The 22,486-nt window shown below is 44.7% G+C and overlaps 1 protein-coding gene across 1 annotated transcript in view; it reads left to right on the top strand.

The window, feature by feature from the left end:
- Positions 1-22,486, top strand: part of LOC139272692 (synaptosomal-associated protein 25) — a 150,506-nt gene that overhangs the window by 55,491 nt on the left and 72,529 nt on the right. Inside the window, exon 2 of the mRNA XM_070888779.1 lies at positions 15,282-15,420. Coding sequence (XP_070744880.1) covers positions 15,349-15,420 — 72 coding nt within the window. The 5' untranslated portion in view covers positions 15,282-15,348. The remainder of the gene's footprint in view (positions 1-15,281; positions 15,421-22,486) is intronic.

Here is a 22,486-nt window from a genome sequence, read left to right as displayed (position 1 = left end):
AGTTAGGGCTGTTCTCCTTGGAACAGAGAAGGTTAAAACATGACCTAATAGAAGTTTTCAAGAGGATGAGAGGTTTTGATAGAGTAAATAGGAAAAAATATTCCCACTGGTTAATAACCAGAGGTCATAGATTCAAAATCATTGGAAACAGATCTAGAGGGGAGATGAGGAGAAATGTTTTCACTCAGAGAGTTGTCAGGATCTGGAACGCTTTACCTCAAAGGGTGGTGGAAGCTGATTCCATAAATAATTTAAATTGAAGTTGGACAGGTACTTGAGGATGAGGAATTTACAGGGTTACGGACAAAAAGCAGGGATGTGGGACTGAGCATGACTGCTCCTTCAAAGAGCCAGCACAGGCACGATGGGCTGAATGGCCTCATTCTGTGCTGTAAGTTTCTATTCTATGAATCATCACCTTGCTTCCTTTACATCCATTCTGTCCAAAATGTGTTCCAACCATTATAACTGCATGTCATTTACTATCTGCATTTATTTTCACATTCTTTGGAAAATTTTGCATCTGTAACATTACCTCAAAATCAGAACAATCTATCCAACTGACATCTGAGAATATCATTTTACTATAAGTCCCAGTCTCATGCTGGCATCTGCAGCATCTGCTGTGCGACTAACTGAACCATCTTATGCTGCCAGCTCTTGTTTCACACTCTGCCCAGCAACAAAGCAGCTCTGCACATGGGCTGAAGCTGTCGTACGAAGTGCTCTACTCGTTGGACAGTTAAAGAGCACGAGCTCTCGCCTAATTTGAAAAAAGATTCAACTTTCAGTTCAAAAGGTTACTGGGTGATCTAATGAAGTGTTTAAACATGCCTTTGTACCGGACTGGAGTTATGCTGCACCTGATGTGAAGGTCAAGTAGTGTGAAGCTACCTTCTGGCTCTAGTGTGGTCACAAGTCAGATTAGTGACTTGCCTCCTAAATTACCCGATCGCTGCCACATAGATGGGCAAGATTTATATTGACATAAATGTGGCAATATGACTGCACAATCAGACATAACATTCATGTACCACCTCAGCAAGTTATGGGCAATATTCCCCAAAGGTGCGTGGCTGTCCCTTACAGGCCACCCATCTGCTGCTGCCGCTGGAAGATACTGCAGGATATTTAAAGGGACCGCACACTTAGACTGCAAATTAGAGGGAACATTGGTTATGGGTACCATTATTTTCTTCAAAAACAGACTCCAAAATATAGCTCTAAGACAATGTTGTGAGGAAGTTATTGAGATCAAATAAGTCATTCAGTTACAGTGATATATTTGCTTGAATTTCGGATGAGACATTAAACTGAGGCCCCGTCTGCTCTCTTAAGTGAACGTAAAAGATCCCATGGCACTACTTCAAAGAAGAGCAGGAGAGTTATCCCCGGTGTCCTGGCCAATATTTATCCCTCAATCAACATAACCAAAAAACAGATTATCTGGTCATTATCACATTGCTGTTTGTGGGAACTTGCTGTGCGTAAATTGGCTGCCGCATTTCCCACATTTCAACAGTGACTACACTCCAAAAAGTACTTCATTGGCTGTAAATCGCTTCGAGAAATCCAAATCTTTCTTCCTTTCTGAATTTCCTATAAAAAGCATTTCTTCTACTCTGCTACTTGTATTATTTCCCTTTAAACTGTAACCATTTAATTTCAGTTTGGAAAATTGTACATCAGCCATAATCTGTCATCTAGTCTTTACATATTTTCTGCTGTTTACAGGCATGAGAAGTGATCTCATTGAAATGTATAAAATTCTTAGAGGGCTTGACAAAGTAGATACTGAGAGACTTTTTCTCCTGGCTGGAGAGTCACAATCTCAGGGTAAGGGGTTGTCAATTTAGGACTGAGATGGTGAGAAATGTATTCACTCAGAGGGTTGTGAATCTTTGGAATTCTCTAACCCAGATGGCTGTGGATGCTCAGTCGTTGAGTATATTCAAGACTGAGAACGATAGATTTTTGACACTAAGGGATATAGGGATTGGGTGGGAAAGTGGAGTTGAGATAGATCAGCCAGGATCTTATTGAATGGCAGAGCAGGCTCGAGGGGCCATATGGCCTCCTCCTGCTCCTATTTCTTATGTTCTTATGTTCTTACGTCTTAGATCAAGATTAATTGTTACCATGCTTAAGTGCTCCCTTAGTTTGCACACAAGTTATGAAAAGGTGGACATCTCAAAGTTTCAAATCATGGATTCTGATTTCAGAGTAAAAGAAAAGAAATAAACTGGGTGACAGTTTTGTTATTGTTGTGCTAATGCAGATATATTTCAGATAACCGGAGACTGGTATGTGTAGTGTATCACAGATTGCGGTTATGTAAACAGGTAACAGGAAAACCCACAGACCATATGGAAGGAGTTGCAGCCTTGAATAAGGTTTCATTTTTTAATTGGCTGTGTAAAGCTGGACTGGGATGTTCCAGCTCACCCAGCTGCTGCGCTGATATCTCTTATCTTGCCATCTCACCAAAAATGTTCTGGCTGTTAAACGAGGGACATATAATGTGACACCCATTGTAGTTTACTTAAATGGCCAAGAAAGAACTGGCAATGGTGCAGAGCCCTTGATTAAGGTAAACTTTAGAATGACTTCCCAACCTCCTCTCCGACAGCAGCCCCGAGGCAAGCCCTGGAAGGGTGGGGGGTGGCGTGTGGACCGGAAGCTGGGGAGCAATCAGTGTGCTGTGGAGTCGGGGGCCTAAAACAAGCGCTTAGGCTGCTCATTTACACATGTGAGGAACCTAGCACCTGTTTTAGGCGGCTGCCAGGGATGCCTGAAAAATCGCACGACCCAAGTCGGATGCCTTTCAGGTGTTCTTTAGGCATGGAATATTAGTCCTGAATATTGGCCTTCGTTGCTCCCATTGTACACCTTTAAAACAGACCCCATTGTCTCAGCCTTGTGTCATGGCCCAGACCAGAATTTGGGGCCCACAGTCTCTAAAGAATTTGGCATAACTCCAAAAAAAAAACTTAATATAAACCAAATGTCAAAACACATAATTACACTGAATCTACAGCGGGACATAAGCTTGTAATTAAGCTAATGGTATACAAAACATCAGGCCAAATCATGCTGGAGCGGGGCATCACAAGGCATAGACTTTTTCTTGCACCCTTCAGCTTGAATATAATTTGAGACGTAACTTGCTAGAAGTGTGAACTGATAACAGTGTGGTGAGGGCAACAGGGCACCTTGGTGAATGGTGGGACCAACAGTGTATCCCCTTAATTGATGTGATTTTAGGATTGAGAAAGGAAGGCAGAGAAGAAGGGTAAATTAAAGTCATCAGGTGCAGAAAGAGAAACAAAGAAAGAGCAAGAAAGATTGGTTTAAGCGAGAGAGAAATAAGAGATAGAAATGAAACGTGAGAAAAAAATGTAACAATTCAAAATTTAAATTTTTTAATAATCTCTAACAACAATTTACTACGGGCAGGAATATAACCGTTTAAACTGTTCCCTTTCTTGGCTGGAGAGGTTGATTGACATTGCATTAACAATTATTGCATTGTTAAAAGGGTGTTAACGCTGTTAATTCTGAGCCCTAAACCTTCTGAGATGAGTTTAATGGGCAATTATAGCGCAAATCCAGCAAGTTCTGGGGAAGCTAAGGACGAGATACCGTTTGTGCAAAGCAAAAAGCGGAAAGGGGTAAATCCACCAGCAAGTTCTGGAGATTGGCAACTCAAAGCGTATCTCTTAATCTTCTGAACTCTCTGGCTGATTTGTATATTAATAACGGTGCACATCGTTAACATGCTGTTATTTTTACCAGCAAAATCCTACCCATTCTGTCATTTGCCTTGGCAGAAATTAGTGTATGAAAGAGGAATACAAGTGCTGATAGCATAACATATAATTCCTAGTAGGGTTTGGGAGCATATCTCCCCAAGAAAATTTTGATTCTATGATATTTTATTTCATGCTTTTTCCAGCATGCTAGAGTCTACAATGAATATGGACGCTGGATTTTAAAAAATCTAATCCGTGTACATACATTGAATTTTATTACCACTTGCCATTTGGGAATTAATTATCTTTTCTTTACATTTTAAATCCTCTTTATCCCAGTAACAGCAATTAAACTATATCTGGGAGAAAAAAAAGTTGTAATTAATTTCCTATCTTTAAAAAAATATTGCCTCGGAGCAAATAGGGGATCCGTACTTAGTCTAATTGGCTAGAGAATCATACTACCCTCTCTGTGCCATTAGAGTTTGCTTTTTAAATAAAAGGTTTTAAAAAAAGAGAAAATTCCATTTGTAGAAAAATTTTTAAAAATAAATTTGTATTCTTTTATTATGTAGTTTGATTGACTCTCCATTAATTATATTTCATCTTTTCTACGTCTTCTTTTGGGGTTTAATGGTCGCCACTCCTCCCATCATAACTGCATCTCTCCTCATGTTCCTCGAGCCTCATTTCTTTAACCTCTGATTCGTCATCCCTTGGTTCATCACTAATGCATTCTCTGCTACCTTGTCTTGGTTCCACTCTGTTTATCCTGTCATTATTAACTCACGCTCTGGATATCTACTCAGCCGTTCTCACTAAGAAACATCTTTCAATCTGTCTTCAACTCTGTCCTCACTTGCTGACCCATTCTCTTATTGATTACTCCTCTCTCCTTTATATACCCTTCACTCCCGTCAGGACTTCTCTTCGACATGCCTCCCATTATCATAGAATGATACAACAACAACTTGCATTTATATAGTGCCTTTAACATAATAAAACGTCCCAAGGCACTTCATAGTAGCGTTATCAAACAAAATTTGACACCGAGACACATAAGGAGATATTAGGACAGGTGAACTAGGTTTTAAGGAGCATCTTACAGGAGGAGAACTAGAGAGGCAGAGAGGTTTAGGGAGGGAATTCCAGAACTTAGAGCCTAGGCAGCTGAAGGCACGGCCACCAATTGTGGAGCGATGAAAATTGGGGATGCTCAAGATGCCAAAATTGGAGAATTGCCGAGATACAGCACAGAAGTAGACCATTTGGCCCATTGTGGTGTGCCGGCTCTTTGAAAGAGCTACCCAATTAGTCCCATTTCTGTGCCCTTCCCCCACAGCCCTGCAAATTTTTCCTCTTCAAATATTTATGCAGTCTTTTTTTTAACTGCTGTTTGCTCACATGGTTTTATCCTTTACTTCACCTTCCGGCTAGAGTAGTGTAGAAGTTATGTTATTGGATTATTACTCCAGAGACTTGGATGAATAATCTAGAGAATGTGAATTCTAATCCCACAAGTTTTAGAATTTGTATTAGAATCGGGAAATAAAGTGCTGGTATCAATAAGAGTGACGATGTAGGTGTCAGATTGTCGTAAAAGCACAACTGGTGTCCTTTAGGGAAGGAAACCCGCCTTACCTGGCCTGGCCTATATGTGACTCCAGTCCTACACCAATGTGGTTGACTCTTAACTGGCCTCTGAAGTGGCCTAGCAAGACAATCAGGTGTGAAGAAGGCTGCTCACCATCTTTTCAGGGCAACTAGAGATGGGCAATAAATGCCAGCTTTGCCGGTGACGCCCACATCCCGAGAATGAATCAGCTAAGCATGGGAACACGTGCAGCATACATGTTACAAACGATTGGGAAGAATGGGCCGGCACAGTAACAGTTCGAAACTGCTGGCTTTCAACCGCAAATGCAGCCAAGTGATCAGAGGAATGTAAACTCAGCCTGTCTACGTAAAATATGGATGGTTGCTAGGTATGAACTGGGGGCAAAGTCTGGTTTGACATCCAGTGGCTCTCTTGGCATTCTTGGAAGTGTTACAAATTTAATTACCACCCCAGCAGTTCTGTCAGTATTAAATAATTGCTAGGTTACAAAATTATAGTATCATGCCAAGGAATTAAAACATTAAGCCAATCTACAAGTAACAACTGTATGTATGCAGCTGGTGTTAGGTTTGTTACTGTGTATAAAAGTAAAACAGTATTTTTGCCGTTTTATATATATAAACTGCAGGGATCATTTTCCGATGTGCACCTCCGGCAGGGACCCACTGTTGCTGGGAGCACATATCGCAAGCTCAAGCAGTACTGCAGACCATTTTCTGACCATAAATGGTCACAAAATCATTGTCACACGTTGGCAAAATTTCCGAGACGCACTCAACTTATGGGAGTGCAAAGTCAGGAAACTGCCTCCTGTATTAAAGAAAAAAATAAATAGGACAATTGAAAAGCTGTAAAGTGGTTGTAATAAAAAAACAACATCACAGGAGTGAAGATCAAGAATCCCTCTGAGCATTGTAGGCTGGATTCTCCCCCCTGAAATGTGGTGGGATAATGTCAGAAAAGGAAGGAATATCTGGTGGTGAGGCAGACTGTTGCCTCACTTGGGTCTTCCTGCCACCACCCCCTCTGGGGCCACCACTGGCTGCTCCATGGAAATGGTGGCAAGAAGTCGGGACTTTTTCTGGGGCCATTCAATGTTTCCGGGACTGCCCCAGGATGCAGCAGTAACAGCCCTGAAATTCCCCCAGCTAATTAAGAGGGCCTTGTAGCACCCACCTCGCCCTACAAACTGTCTCCCACTTACTTTCATGTGTAGATCTCAGTCCCTCCTGAAGCATACAAGGCTGCCAATTTCCTGAGCTTCATGGGCTTTCAACTGGGACTTTATGCCTGGGCATAGGCGGGCTTTCTTTAGTGATGGCATTCCTGCCAGGAGGCTGCCATGCAACTTCAAATGTGTCACCCAACGTATGATGAACAAAATGTGAGATGGAATCAAGGCTTTTATATGTATTCCAGAACATTTCCTGCAAATTTTCCCATGGCTAAAAGAAAGGAAAGAAAGATTTGCACTTATATAGTGCCTTTCATAACCTCAGGATGTCCCAAAACACTACAGCCAATGAAATACGTTTTGAAGTGTAGCCACTGTTGTAATGTAGGAAACATAGAAACATAGAAACATAGAAAATAGGTGCAGGAGTAGGCCATTCGGCCCTTCTAGCCTGCACCGCCATTCAATGAGTTCATGGCTGAACATTCAACTTCAGTACCCCATTCCTGCTTTCTCGCCATACCCCTTGATCCCCCTAGCAGTAAGGACCTCATCTAACTCCTTTTTGAATATATTTAGTGAATTGGCCTCAACACCTTTCTGTGGTAGAGAATTCCACAGGTTCACCACTCTCTGGGTGAAGAAGTTCCTCCGCATCTCGGTCCTAAATGGCTTACCCCTTATCCTTAGACTGTGACCCCTGGTTCTGGACTTCCCCAACATTGGGAACATTCTTCCTGCATCTAACCTGTCTAACCCCGTCAGAATTTTATATGTTTCTATGAGGTCCCCTCTCATTCTTCTGAACTCCAGTGAATACAAGCCCAGTTGATCCAGTCTTTCTTGATAGGTCAGTCCCGCCATCCCGGGAATCAGTCTGGTGAACCTTCGCTGCACTCCCTCAATAGCAAGAATGTCCTTCCTCAGGTTAGGAGACCAAAACTGTACACAATACTCCAGGTGTGGCCTCACCAATGCCCTGTACAACTGTAGCAACACCTCCCTGCCCCTGTACTCAAATCCCCTTGCTATGAAGGCCAACATGCCATTTGCTTTCTTAACCGCCTGCTGCACCTGCATGCCAACCTTCAATGACTGATGTACCATGACACCCAGGTCTCTTTGCACCTCCCCTTTTCCTAATCTGTCACCATTCAGATAATAGTCTGTCTCTCTGTTTTTACCACCAAAGTGGATAACCTCACATTTATCCACATTATACTTCATCTGCCATGCATTTGCCCACTCACCTAACCTATCCAAGTCGCTCTGCAGCCTCACAGCATCCTCCTCGCAGCTCACACTGCCACCCAACTTAGTGTCATCCGCAAATTTGGAGATACTACATTTAATCCCCTCATCTAAATCATTAGTGTAAACAGCTGGGGCCCCAGCACAGAACCTTGCGGTACCCCACTAGTCACTGCCTGCCATTCTGAAAAGTACCCATTTACTCCTACTCTTTGCTTCCTGTCTGACAACCAGTTCTCAATCCATGTCAGTACACTACCCCCAATCCCATGTGCTCTAACTTTGCACATCAATCTCTTGTGTGGGACCTTGTCGAACGCCTTCTGAAAGTCCAAATATACCACATCAACTGGTTCTCCCTTATCCACTCTACTGGAAACATCCTCAAAAAATTCCAGAAGATTTGTCAAGCATGATTTCCCTTTCACAAATCCATGCTGACTTGGACCTATCATGTCACCTCTTTCCAAATGCACTGCTATGACATCCTTAATAATTGATTCCATCATTTTACCCACTACCGATGTCAGGCTGACCGGTCTATAATTCCCTGTTTTCTCTCTCCCTCCTTTTTTAAAAAGTGGGGTTACATTGGCTACCCTCCACTCCATAGGAACTGATCCAGAGTCAATGGAATGTTGGAAAATGACTGTCAACGCATCCACTATTTCCAAGGCCACCTCCTTAAGTACTCTGGGATGCAGTCCATCAGGCCCTGGGGATTTATCGGCCTTCAATCCCATCAATTTCCCCAACACAATTTCCCGGCTAATAAGGATTTCCCTCAGTTCCTCCTCCTTACTAGACCCCCCGACCCCTTTTATAACCGGAAGGTTGTTCGTGTCCTCCTTCGTGAATACCGAACCAAAGTACTTGTTCAATTGGTCCGCCATTTCTTTGTTCCCCGTTATGACTTCCCCTGATTCTGACTGCAGGGGACCTACATTTGTCTTTACTAACCTTTTTCTCTTTACATATCTATAGAAACTTTTGCAATCCGTCTTAATGTTCCCTGCAAGCTTCTTCTCATACTCCATTTTCCCTGCCCTAATCAAACCCTTTGTCCTCCTCTGCTGAGTTCTAAATTTCTCCCAGTCCCCAGGTTCGCTGCTATTTCTGGCCAATTTGTATGCCACTTCCTTGGCTTTAATACTATCCCTGATTTCCCTTGATAGCCACGGTTGAGCCACCTTCCCTTTTTTATTTCTATGCCAGACAGGAATGTACAATTGTTGTAGTTCATCCATGCGGTCTCTAAATGTCTGCCATTGCCCATCCACAGTCAACCCCTTAAGTATCATTCGCCAATCCATCTCAGCCAATTCACGCCTCATACCTTCAAAGTTAGCCTTCTTTAAGTTCTGGACCATGGTCTCTGAATTAACTGTTTCATTCTCCATCCTAATGCAGAATTCCACCATATTATGGTCACTCTTCCCCAAGGGGCCTCGCACAACGAGATTGCTAATTAATCCTTTCTCATTACATAACACCCAGTCTAAGATGGCCTCCCCCCTAGTTGGTTCCTCGACATATTGGTCTAAAAAACCATCCCTTATGCACTCCAGAAAATCCTCCTCCACCGTATTGCTTCCAGTTTGGTTAGCCCAATCTATGTGCATATTAAAGTCACCCATTATAACTGCTGCACCTTTATTGCACGCACCCCTAATTTCCTGTTTGATGCCCTCCCCAACATCACTACTACTGTTTGGAGGTCTGTACACAACTCCCACTAACGTTTTTTGCCCTTTGGTGTTCTGCAGCTCTACCCATATAGATTCCACATCATCCAAGCTAATGTCCTTCCTAACTATTGCCTTAATCTCCTCCTTAACCAGCAATGCTACCCCACCTCCTTTTCCTTTTATTCTATCCTTCCTGAATGTTGAATACCCCTGGATGTTGAGTTCCCAGCCCTGCTCATCCTGGAGCCACGTCTCCGTAATCCCAATCACATCATATTTGTTAACATCTATTTGCACAGTTAATTCATCCACCTTATTGCGGATACTCCTTGCATTAAGACACAAAGCCTTTAGGCTTGTTTTTTTAACACCCTCTGTCCTTTTAGAATTTTGCTGTACAATGGCCCTTTTTGTTCTTTGTCTTGGGTTTCTCTGCCCTCCACTTTTCCTCATCTCCTTTCTGTCTTTTGTTTTTGCCTCCTTTTTGTTTCCCTCTATCTCCCTGCATTGGTTCCCATCCCCCTGCCATATTAGTTTAACTCCTCCCCAACAGCACTAGCAAACACTCCCCCGAGGACATTGGTTCCGATTCTGCCCAGGTGCAGACCGTCCGGATTGTACTGGTCCCACCTCCCCCAGAACCGGTTCCAATGCCCCAGGAATTTGAATCCCTCCCTGCTGCACCATTGCTCAAGCCACGTATTCATCTGAGCTATCCTGCGATTCCTACTCTGACTAGCACGTGGCACTGGTAGCAATCCCGAGATTACTACTTTTGAGGTCCTACTTTTTAATTTAGCTCCTAGCTCCTTAAATTCATTTCGTAGGAACTCATCCCTTTTTTTACCTATGTCATTGGTACCAACGTGCACCACGACAACTGGCTGTTCTCCCTCCCTTTTTAGAATGTCCTCCACCCGCTCCGAGACATCCTTGACCCTTGCACCAGGGAGGCAACATACCATCCTGGAGTCTCGGTTGCGGCCGCAGAAACGCCTATCTATTCCCCTTACAATTGAATCCCCTATCACTATCGCTCTTCCACTCTTTTTCCTGCCCTCCTGTGCAGCAGAGCCAGCCATGGTGCCATGAACTTGGCTGCTGCTGCCCTCCCCTGATGAGTCATCCCCCTCAACAGTACTCAAAGCGGTGTATCTGTTTTGCAGGGGGATGACCACAGGGGACCCCTGCACTACCTTCCTTGCACTACTCTTCCTGCTGGTCTTCCATTCCCTCGCTGGCTGTGGACCCTTCTCCTGCAGTAAGACCAACTCGCTACACGTGATACTCACGTCATTCTCAGCATCGTGGATGCTCCAGAGTGAATCCACCTTCAGCTCCAACTCCGCAACGCGGACCGTCAGTAGCCGGAGGTGGACACACTTCCCGCACATGTAGTCGTCAGGGACACTGGTGTTGTCCCTGTGTTCCCACATGGTACAGGAGGAGCATATCACGTGACCGAGCTGTCCTGCCATGACTTAACCCTTAGATACACTTAAATTGCCGACAACACTGTTAAAAGTTACTGACTAATAAAGAAAAAGAAAAACTACTCACCAATCAGCAGCCAATCACTTACCACGTTGGCTGTGACGTCACCTTTTGATTTCTTTACTTCTTTTTTGACTTCTCTCAGCTGGAGCTGCACAAGTCACGCCTCTCTCGACTCCCGCCTCTCTCGACTCCCCGGACGGCTGAGCCTTTTGTAGGCCGCTGCCTCTCTCGACTCCCGCCTCCTGCGGCAGTCAATTTGTGCATAGCAAGCCCCCAGAAATAGCAACGTAACAATGACCAGATAGTCTGTTTTTAGTGATGTTGATTGAGGGAAGAATATTGGCCAGGACATCGGGGATAACGTCCCTGCTCTTTGTCAGAATAGCTCCATGCAATCTTTTGCATCTGCCTGAGAGAATAGGCAGGACCTCAGTTTAACATTTTATCTGAAAGACGGCACCTCTAACAGTGCAGTACTCCCTCAGGCCTGCACTGGAGTGTCAGCCTAAATTTTGTGCTTATGTCTCTGGAGTAGGACTTGAACCCACCACCTTCTGACTCAGAGGCAAGAGTGCTACCTACTGAGCCACAGCTGACACCTATGTCTGCTGTCTAGATAAGACTGGAATCCCAAGTTTGGTGTTTACCTTAGTTCCTCTATAAGCAAGGCATCAGGTGCAGTGCAGCAAATTTGCTGAGGTAATGTACCAGCAGCCGTTTAATCTCCTGGGAGAGGTTGATTTAGGGAAACGAAAATCTGGGAAATTCCTCTTTGATGTCCAAAGATGATCATAACAAGTTCAAGGAAACCACAGCTAGGAACTCATCCAATTCCCTTTTGAATCCATGCTCACTGCATGAACCAGAAGCTTTTTTCCAGAGGTCGATAACCCTCTGCAAAAAGAAAAACCTCCTGAAACCTAACTTGGTTCTATGTTTCTAGTTCTTGCTGAAGCTGTTGTTGATAAAGCACCGATATGACCGGTATCAAATAAAGTGGACATTCCCATAGACTGGGCTTGGTTGACTAACTGATCCTTTCATGATGTATAAGACCAGCATCAAAGAGCCTCACAAACATGCTACTCTGACTCTGGTGCGAATATCCCTGCAGGAACATTTTTTTTTAAAATCATTTTTATTTAATGGGGTAGACATTGGTCATCTTTGCACCCATTTGCAAAAATGACCTTTCACAGAGCGATGACCTTTTGCAGGGCAATGCCCTGCACCCCAAAGACGGCTGAAAAACATCCAATGCCACACTGGCCTTGGACGATTTTCAGGCCTAACCCTAACCCTAAATGCATCGAAAACAAGGATTAAGCCCCTTGCATATGCTAATGAGAGGCCTAATGCTTGTTTTAGGCCCCCTCTGAGCAGAGGGGAGATCGGAGAGAAGCTGGAGAAAGATGTGAGGTCAGGGCAAGGCAGGGAGCTTCCTTAGAGGAAGTATGGCTGGGTGGGCTAGGGGAAGGAAGGAAAGAGGCAGAGGCGGTTGAACAGATGGTCTCAACCTTAGTGACAAAGAAGTCCATGAGCTCCTCACACTTGTTGGAGGTGAGGGTCGAGACTGGGGAGAGGGGTTTAAAAAGACAGTTAGCAGTGGAGAATAGAAACCGGGCTTTACCTTTACATTCTAGAATGATTCTGGAGTGATCGATTTTGGCAGATGAGAGCAGGATCCGATAGATTTACCAGAATTTGACTAATTGAGGCACTGCAGATTCAGATTGAACTACTATTTCAAAGTAAAATGAAAGTGTACATGATTTGAACGCTGCATGCTGCCATATTTTTTTATTCATCCTGTCATTGTCACACAGATATACAGTGAAGTGTGCTGTCCCTTACCTATGCACATGTCCATTTTGTCTGTCTGTGTCCAATCTCTGGTGCTAGTGCAGTCTGATTCACATTCCTTCCAGTGTGGAAGCGAGCATGTGTCCTTACTCTCTCGTGGTCTGGTGGTTCCTTGGTTCTCTGATTAATTTGTAATCAGATTTTGCCTTTGACTTTGTGGGTTGTGGAAAATACCAAAAAATAATGGTTTTGTATGACCTGTTTGTTGCTTATATCGTAAACTTTCAATTGTGATAATTGCACAGTATTTACAGCACAGAAACAGGCCATTCGGCTCAACTGGTCCATGCTGGTAAATGAGCCAGCAAATTTTGCAAAGGGCAATTTTCTTACTTACTAGGTTTAACGATTTAATGGCGATGAAATTGGACTTCATCACGCCTGTTTTCCAGAGTTCCAATTTAGGGGACCAACCTCTCCCGCCCAAACAGTGGTGGAAACACGTCCGACACCATATTAATTCAGGCGCCGTGGAGGTGCCCTGGCAGTCGCCTAAAATAGGCAATAGGCCCCTTGAATAAACTAATAAGGGGCCCAACACCTTTTATTGGACCAAACTGGAAATTAGTTTGCCCTGAACTCAGGCCTGCTGCCTCCAGGATTACCTGGTCTATATGCGGCCTAACCAGTGGTGTTTAAAGGGACCGTTGGAGGCTGCCAATGCTTTTACAATAAACACACATACTTTAATGTGGAACCAGGAGGAGCAGGAGTGCTTCTTTTGCCTCCACATTAAAACTGTGGGCCGCGGCTGGGCACCGATTGCCTTCGCCCCCCCCCCTCCCGATTTCCTCTCCCCCACTCCCCGGATGCAGATTTGGCCCCTCTTCTGGCATCCTAGCTGGTCGATGCTACACCCTGGAAAGCCATCTCTGAGGCCAGGACTGGTTCATAACCAGTTGTGTGTCAGAATGAAGAACATAGTGAATGGTCACTAATTAGAAATTATTTGGTGACTGGTTATGCCATAACCATACACGAGAAGTTGTCTTCATCAAGAAAGTATTAGCAGGTGAACTCTCCTTGGAACAGAGATGGCTAAAAGGAGATTTGATAGAGGTGTTTAGAGTAAATAAAGAGAAACTGTTCCCAATGGCTGAAGGGTCGATAACCAGAGGGCACAGATTTAAGGTGATTGGCAAAAGAACCAGAGATGGCATGAGGGAAAACTTTTTAAGCAGTAAATAGTTAGAGTTTGGAAGGCACTACCTGATAGGGTGGTGGATACAGATTCAATAGTAGTCTTCAAAAGGGAACTGGATACATACTTGAAGGAGAAAAGAAATGTAGGGATATGGGGAAAGGGCGAGTGAGTGAGACTAACTGGATTGCTCTTCAAAAGAGCCGGCGCAGACTCGATGGGCCGAATGGCCTGCTTCTTTGCTGTACTATTCTATGTTTCTATGATTAATGTAATGTCATAGCAGAGAAAGGACTGGGTTAAAAGGAATCTCATTCAGTCTTGAAACAAGCCAGCTGTGTTCAAGTTGATAATGGATAGCTGAAATGCTCCACATTGGTTGCCTGCCAGAGCTTATTAGAGCATTACCCTTTCATTGAAATTAATATCATTTGGACTCTGAGACTGAAGCTGCATGATTTATGAATATCAGTAGATTGAATTAAATTAACTGCCGGCTAATCATAATTGTTTATTTTATACGTATAGAATTGATTTTATTTTTGATTTATGTTTTTACAATTACACAGCTGACATACTAAGCATTTGTATCAGGTAGAGAAGGTGTAGTATATCAGAAAAGGGAAAAAACATAAAAGTTATAACATTCATATGGAATGAATGAGTAAACTGATTTTTTAACTGTTGATTTGTGCTGTTATTTCCAATATTTTTATTCAAGCAGTTTTTTGTTTTGGTGATAAGAATCTCTGACTTCAGAAATGTATTACCATCATTGTAAATACTTTTTCAGCACAAGTCTTTATTTGACACCTGGCCCTGAACCAAATCTATTTATGTGGCTGTCACTCAATGTAATACATTAGCTCAGTGAAGGCACATCATTGAATATGGTCTCTTGGTTTTTTGGTATCATTCAGGTTAAGGAAATAGTTATGCAAAGCTCATTATCCTCCCCTCCCCCAATAGATTAATATTTTCTCCTTCAAGGTTAAGCCCTGTCTAAGCAGAGCAGTGATTTGCAAGACAGGAATGTATAGTGTAGTAAGTCAGTCAAAGCAAGACTGAAACATAACTAAATGTGAATGCTTGGCAGGTTGTTATTAAAACTGGTCTCACTGCATTGCCAGCAATACTAGACTGAACATTGCTCTTTATTTAATTTTTGTGATAAATAATCATGTTTTGAGGTTGTCAACTTCTGTTTTCTCTGCAATGAAAACTGCAATAAAATAAAAGGTTTCATCTTTATGTTGAAACATGTCACTTTAATTCAATTATCTTTCTTTTTCAACAGGCATAATTGGTGCCATTATTTCACATCTTGCTGGGACTGTAGCTTCCATTGGCAGCACTAACTCATCATGGCAGATGATGCAGATATGCGTAATGAATTGGAGAATATGCAACAGCGCGCTGACCAGGTGGCTGATGAGGTGAGTCAGATTGTGCAAAAGCACTGAATTCTATGACCTTTTAATTCCCACTGATTTCAGAATTCATTTCACTGCGTTGGCAAATTCAGCTGCTTCAGTAATACCACAACACAAAAAACAGCAGCGGAGAGAGGTGGTGCAGAGGTAGAGTAGGGTATCGTTAGCGTATATTTGAAAGTTGCCCCCTTGTCTGCGGATGACGACGCCAAGGGCAGCATGTAGATGAGGAAGAGGAGGGGCCATGGATAGAATCAGTGTTTGTATGACCTCAGTTTCACCCTACCTCTGCAGTCTGCTTCACTCAGTGCTCAGGCTTTGTGCTATTCAACTCTAGCCTCTTTTGCATTCCCCCTCTCTCTGCTTCACTTCAGCCACCTTGGCCCTACAACCTGAACTCGCACCCTAAACCTCTCTGCCTTGCTACCTCTCGTGCAATCTTTATTAGGCTTCTCAAAGCTTCTCTTCCATCATGTCTTCGGTCACCTTTACTTAACGTTCTCAGCATCTGTTCTCAGCTCTGTGAATTGTGTTGGGAGGTCGTGTTGCTATATAGATAAAAGTTATTGGTTTTGTTGCTTCCTCTTGTATCTCTCTGGATTTAGTTTTCCGTTGCGTCAGCCTTCTGTCAGCTCATCTCTCCCTTGTCACCTCTCCCTTTTTCTTTATTTCTTTTTCCCTTTCTATATCACTTTTTCCTCTTTCACATTCACCTCTTCCCTTTCCTGCCCATGCTGTAAATATTTCCACCAGAGGGAGAGAGTTCTGGGCACTTTTCTATGGTAGAAATGTTTATCTAAATGTATAGCCTCACCATTAATGCACCCCAAAAAATCACACAAAAACCATTTAAATTCACTGAAGCTATTATATTCAAGACAATTTTTTGATTTTGTGAATATTTATGGGGCAAGATTTATCCTGTGAGCCACATTTCTTGCACCACATACTCCACTTTCAGGTTATTTATACACATCTGGTATTAGACATCTTGTGTTGTATAATTAATGTCATTATTTTGGAGCATTATCCACTCATTTACAGGATTATCCAATACATTTCAAGTATGTGCAATCTGTAACAAGACATTTAAAAATGCAAATATCACTTGATCCATACAACTGCTCACCTCAAAATAATGTGACTTGTTGAACATAAGAACATAAGAATTAGGAGCAGGGGTAAGCCATTCGGCCCTTTGAGCCTGCTCCGCCATTTAATAAGACCAGGGCTGATCTTCGACCTCAACACCACTTTTGTTGTATATCTATAAAGCATGCACTCCCATGTTCCGCCACCAGGAGGCTCAACCCCTGAAGTCCCACGGGATCCCAGCATCCCTTGGGAGCACTGTATATAAGCTGGCCCCTAAGGCCTGTTCCTCACTCTGGAGTGTCTTATTAAAGACTGAGGTCACTGTTACTTTAACCTCCCTGTGTGCAGCCTCATCTGTGCTAGGAACACAATAACTGGTGACGAGAATACGAATCCAATGCAAAGATGCAGCAAACTGTGGGCATCCTGGAGAAGTTCTCGGAGGGTGAGGACTGGGAAGCCTATGTCGAATGGCTAGACCAGTACTTTGTAGCCAATGAGCTGGACGGAGAAGGAAGCGCTGCAAAAAGGAGAGCGGTCCTCCTCACAGTCTGCGGGGCACCGATCTACAGCCTCATGAAGAATCTTCTGGCTCCGGTGAAACCCACAGATAAGTCGTATGAGGAGCTCTGTACACTGGTTCAAGAGCATCTTAACCCGAAGGAGAGCATGCTGATGGCGAGGTATCGGTTCTACACGTGCCAGCGATCTGAAGGTCAGGAAGTGGTGAGCTACATCGCCGAGCTAAGGCGATTTGCAGGACAATGTGAGTTTGATGGCTACCTGGAGCAAATGCTCGGAGACTTTTTTGTACTGGGCATTGGCCACGAGACCATCCTATGAAATTTTTGATTGCAGAGACACCGACCCTCAGTCAGGCCATTGCGATAGCACAGGCATTTATGTCCACCAGTGATAACACCAAACAAATCTCTCAGCACACAAGTGCTAGCAATGTTCATAAATTAACTGGAACTGTGTTTGCGAGCAGAAATGTACAGGGAAGAACCAACGAGTCTGCAAATGCCAGCAGGCATCAGGTGACACAGATGACGCAGAGTCCCCAACAAAGGATGAATGAAAAGCAATTCACACCTTGTTGGCGTTGTGGAGGCTTCCATTCAGCCTATTCATGCCGCTTCAAAGGGTATGTTTGCAAGAACTGTGGAACAATGAAGCGCCTCCAACGAGCTTGCAAACGAGCTGCAAGCTCTGCAAAACCTGCTAACCACCACGTGGCAGAGGAAGATCGGTCCATGGTGGATCAAAGCAATTTCGAGCCTCAGAGAGAGGAGGCAGATGCTGAAGTACACGGGTTGCACACATTTTCGATGAAATGTCTACCTATAATGCTAAACGTAAAATTGAATGGTTTACCTGTAGCCATGGAACTGGACACTGGCGCTAGCCAATCCATCATGAGTAAAACGATGTTTGAGAGACTGTGGTGCAACAAGGCACTCAGACCAGCCCTGAGCCCCATCCACACGAAACTGAGAACGTACACCAAAGAGCTTATCACTGTCCTGGGCAGCGCCATGGTCAAGGTCACCTACGAGGGCACGGTGCACGAACTACCACTCTGGATTGTCCTGGGCGATGGCTCCACACTGCTTGGAAGAAGCTGGCTGGGTAAAATCCGCTGGAACTGGGATGACATCCGATGAGACCTCATGTACCCAGGTTCTTAACAAATTTCCTTCCCTTTTTGAGCCAGGCAATGGAAACTTTTCTGGGTCAAAGGTGCAGATCCACTTGGTCCCAGAGGCACGACCCATTCACCACAAGGCACGAGCAGTATCTCACATGATGAGGGAGAGAGTGGAAATCGAGCTGGACAGGCTGCAACGCGAGGGCATCATCTCCCCAGTGGAATTCAGCGAGTGGGCCAGCCCGATTGTTCCAGTACTCCAAAATGATGGCACGGGTTTGCGGCGATTATTAAGTAACTATTAATCGTTTCTCGCTCCAGGACCAATACCCGCTACCTAAGGTAGACGACCTATTTGCAAAGCTGGCAGGAGACAAGACGTTCACCAAGCTCGACCTGACTTCGGCCTACATGATGCAGGAGCTGGAGGAGTCTTCGAAGGGCCTCACCTGTATCAACACACACAAGAGACTGTACATCTACAACAGATGACTGTTTGGAATTCGGTCGGCTGCAGCAATCTTCCAGAGAAACATGGAGAGCCTACTCAAGTCAGTACCACACACGGTGGTCTTTCAGGACGACATATTGGTCATGGGTCGGGACACCACCGAGCACCTACAAAGCCTGGAGGAGGTCCTCCAGCGACTGGATCGCGTAGGGCTGCGGCTGAAGAGGTCGAAATGAGTCTTCATGGCAACAGAAGTGGAGTTTTTGGGGAGAAAGATCGTGGCGGGCCGGCATTCGGCCCACAGACGCCAAGACAGAGACTATCAGGAACGCACCCAGGCCACAGAACGTCACGGAGCTGCGGTATTTCCTGGGACTCCTCAACGATTTTGGTAGCTTCCTACCGGGATTAAACACCCTTTTAGAGCCCCTGCATGTGTTATTGCGCAAAGGTGAGAACTGGGTATGGGGAAAAAAACAAGTAATTGCTTTTGAGAAAGCCAGAAACATTTTATGCTCCAACAAGCTGCATGTATTGTATAACCCATGTGGAAGACTTGTGCTAGCATGTGACGTGTCGTCGTACGGAGTCGGGTATGTATTACAACAAGCTAACATTGCAGGGAAGTTGAAACCTGTCGCCTATGCTTCCAGGAGCTTGTCTAAAGCCGAGAGGGCCTACAGCATGATTGAGAAAGAGGCATTAGCGTGTGTGTTCGGGGTAAAGAAAATGCATCAGTACCTGTTTGGCCTCAAATTTGAGCTGGAAACCGATCACAAGCCCTTCACATCCCTGTTCGCTGAAAACAAGGGGATAAATACTAATGCCTCAGCCCACATACAAAGGTGGGCACTCACGCTATCAGCGTGTAACTGTACCATCCGCTACAGGCCAGGCACCGAAAACTGTGATGAAGCTCTCAGTCGGCTACCATTGCCCACCATGGGGGTGGAAATGGCACAGCCTGCAAACTTGTTGATGGTGGCGCAGCCTGCAGACTTGTTGATGGTCATGGAAGCATTTGAAAATGATAAATCACCTATCACAGCCAGCCAACTTAGGACTTGGACCAGCCAAGATCCTCTGCTATCCCTAGTAAAAAAACTGTGTATTGCATGGGAGCTGAGCCAACATCCCTGTTGAAATGCAAGAGCCAATCAAGCCGTTCCAGCGGCGAAAGGACAAGCTATCCATTCAGGCTGACTGCCTGTTGTGGGGTAACCGCGTAGTGCTATCAAAAAAGGGCAGGGAGACGTTCATCTCATAGCACACACCTGGGTATAGTAATGATGAAAGCGATAGCCAGATCCCACGTGTGGTGGCCCGGTATTGACTCTGACTTAGAGTCCTATGTACGGCAATGCAACGTATGTGCTCAGTTGAGCAACACGCCCAGACAGGCACCTCTAAGTTTGTGGTCCTGGCCCTCCAGACCATGGTCGAGGATCCATGTCGACTATGCGGGCTGTTTCTCGGTAAAATGTTCCTGGTGGTGGTGGATGCTTTTTCAAAATGGATTGAATGTGAATTAATGTCGGGAAGCACCGCCACCGCCACCATTGAAAGCCTGAGGGCCATGTTTGCCACCCACGGCCTGCCTGACATACTGGTCAGTGACAACGGGCCATGTTTCACCAGTGCCGAAATTAAAGAATTCATGACCCGCATGGGATCAAACATGTGACCTCGGCCCCGTTTAAACCAGCCTCTAATGGGTAGGCAGAGCAGGCAGTACAAACCATCAAACAGAGCCTTAAACGAGTCACAGAAGGCTCACGCCAAACCCGCCCGTCCCGAGTACTGCTCAGCTACTGCACGAGACCCCACTCGCTCACAGGGGTGCCCCCGGCTGAGCTACTCATGAAAAGAACACTTAAAACCAGACTCTCACTGGTTCACCCCAACCTGCATGATCAGGTAGAGAGCAGGCGGCAGCAACAAAATGTAAATGATGGTTGCGCCACTGTGTCACGGGAAATTGATCTGAATGATCCTGTGTATGTGCTAAACTATGGACATGGTCCCAAGTGGATCGCGGGCACGATGATAGCTAAAGAAGGGAATAGGGTGTTGTCAAACTAGACAATGGACACCTGGTTCACAGACTGCCCTGAACAACCCACAGCAGACACCATCTTTTTCGAGCCCACAACACACGCCCAAAGGATCAACGTCACCACATCGGACCAGGAAATTGAACCCATCACGCCCAACAGCCCAGCAAGGCCAGGCTCACCCAGCAGCCCTGCAGGGCCAACAACACGCCAGCCCAGCGAGGGCACAGTCAACACACCAGAACAGACATTTGTACCGAGGCGGTCCACCAGGGAAAAAAGGCTCCCGACAGCCTCACCTTGTAAATAGTTTTCACTTTGACTTTGGCGGGGGGGAGTGATGTTGTGTATCTGTAAAGCATGCACTCCCATGTTCCGCCACCAGGGGGCTCATCCCCTGAAGTCCCAAGGGATCTCAGCATCCCTTGGGAGCACTGTATATTAGACGGCCCCGAAGGCCTGTTCCTCATTCTGGAGTGTCTTATTAAAGACTGAGGTCACTGTTACTTTAACCTCCCTGTGTGCAGCCTCATCTGTGTTAGGAGCACAATAACTTTCCTGCCCAATCCCCATATCCCCTGATTCCCTGAGAGTCCAAAAATCCATCTATCATAGCCTTAAATATACTCAGTGACCCAGTATCTACAGCCCTTTGGAGTAGAGAATTCCATAGCTTCTCTGAGTGAATAAAATTCTCCTCATCTCAGAAATATCTGACCTATTATCCTGAGACTGTGCCCCTGAGTTCTAGACTCTCCATCCAGGGGAAACAACCTCTCAGCATCTACCCTGTCAATCTCCCTCAAAATCGTGTATGTTTCAATAGGTCACCTCTCATTCTTCTAAACTCCAGAGAGTATAGGCTCAATCTAAGCAATCTCTCATCATAGGACAACCCTCACATCCCAGGGATCAATCTAGTGAGCCTTTGTTACACTGCCTCTAAGGCATGTATGTCCTTTCTTAGATAAGGAGACTAAAACTGTGCACAGTACACCAGGTCTCACCAAGTCCCTGTTCAATTGTAGTAAGACTTTCTTGCTCTTATACTCCAACCCCTCTAGCAATATAGGCCAACATGCCATTTGTCTTTCTAACTGCTTGCTGTACCTGCATGCTAACTCTGTGTTTTCTGTACAAGGACACCTACATCTCTTTGAAAGGCCTAAATCTCTCTGAAGTGCAAATAAATTTACAGTTTACACGCTGGCAATGACCTGTGCTGACACTGTCAAAATCTGTTAGAATTTATTGTGTGCAGGTCAAATTATTTTGAAGGTGAAGAATACAAATGGACAAAGTACTGTTCATATTTTTAGTCAGCTATATGCATTATTATGCCATTCCTGGCCACATCACTCTTTGTAAGAAAAAGTCTATTTAACAATATTTGAGCTTTGTTTGTACTCTGGTCGTAGAATTACATAGGGGTAGAAATTCATCTTGGGCGGTGGTGCAATACAGGTGGCATCGGATCTAGCCGCCATTATAGCCAGCGCCTGATATTTAATCCTATTGGCTGCAGTCAGTGGAACTGAATATCAGGCTCTGCATATAACGGGCTACTGATCCAAAACCGCCCGCTTTGGACCACCTCCCGAGACAGATTTCTATCCCATAGTGACTACAGCACAGAAATTCAGCCATTCGGCCCAGCTGGTCTATGCAGGCATCTATGCTTCACATGAGCCTCCACCCATCCCTTTTCATCTCACCCTATCAGCACATCCCTCTAGATATGCTGAGCAGTGCAAAACAGACATGACGTAACAAAGGAAATTCCTTCGGAATGCTTTTTCCTCCTGATAATAGCGTCAG

This window comes from Pristiophorus japonicus, chromosome 9, assembly GCF_044704955.1.
Source record: "Pristiophorus japonicus isolate sPriJap1 chromosome 9, sPriJap1.hap1, whole genome shotgun sequence".
NCBI classification, from domain to species: domain Eukaryota; kingdom Metazoa; phylum Chordata; class Chondrichthyes; family Pristiophoridae; genus Pristiophorus; species Pristiophorus japonicus.
Note: the sequence above shows the minus strand (reverse complement) of the source record. Positions and strands in the feature narration are given on the sequence as shown.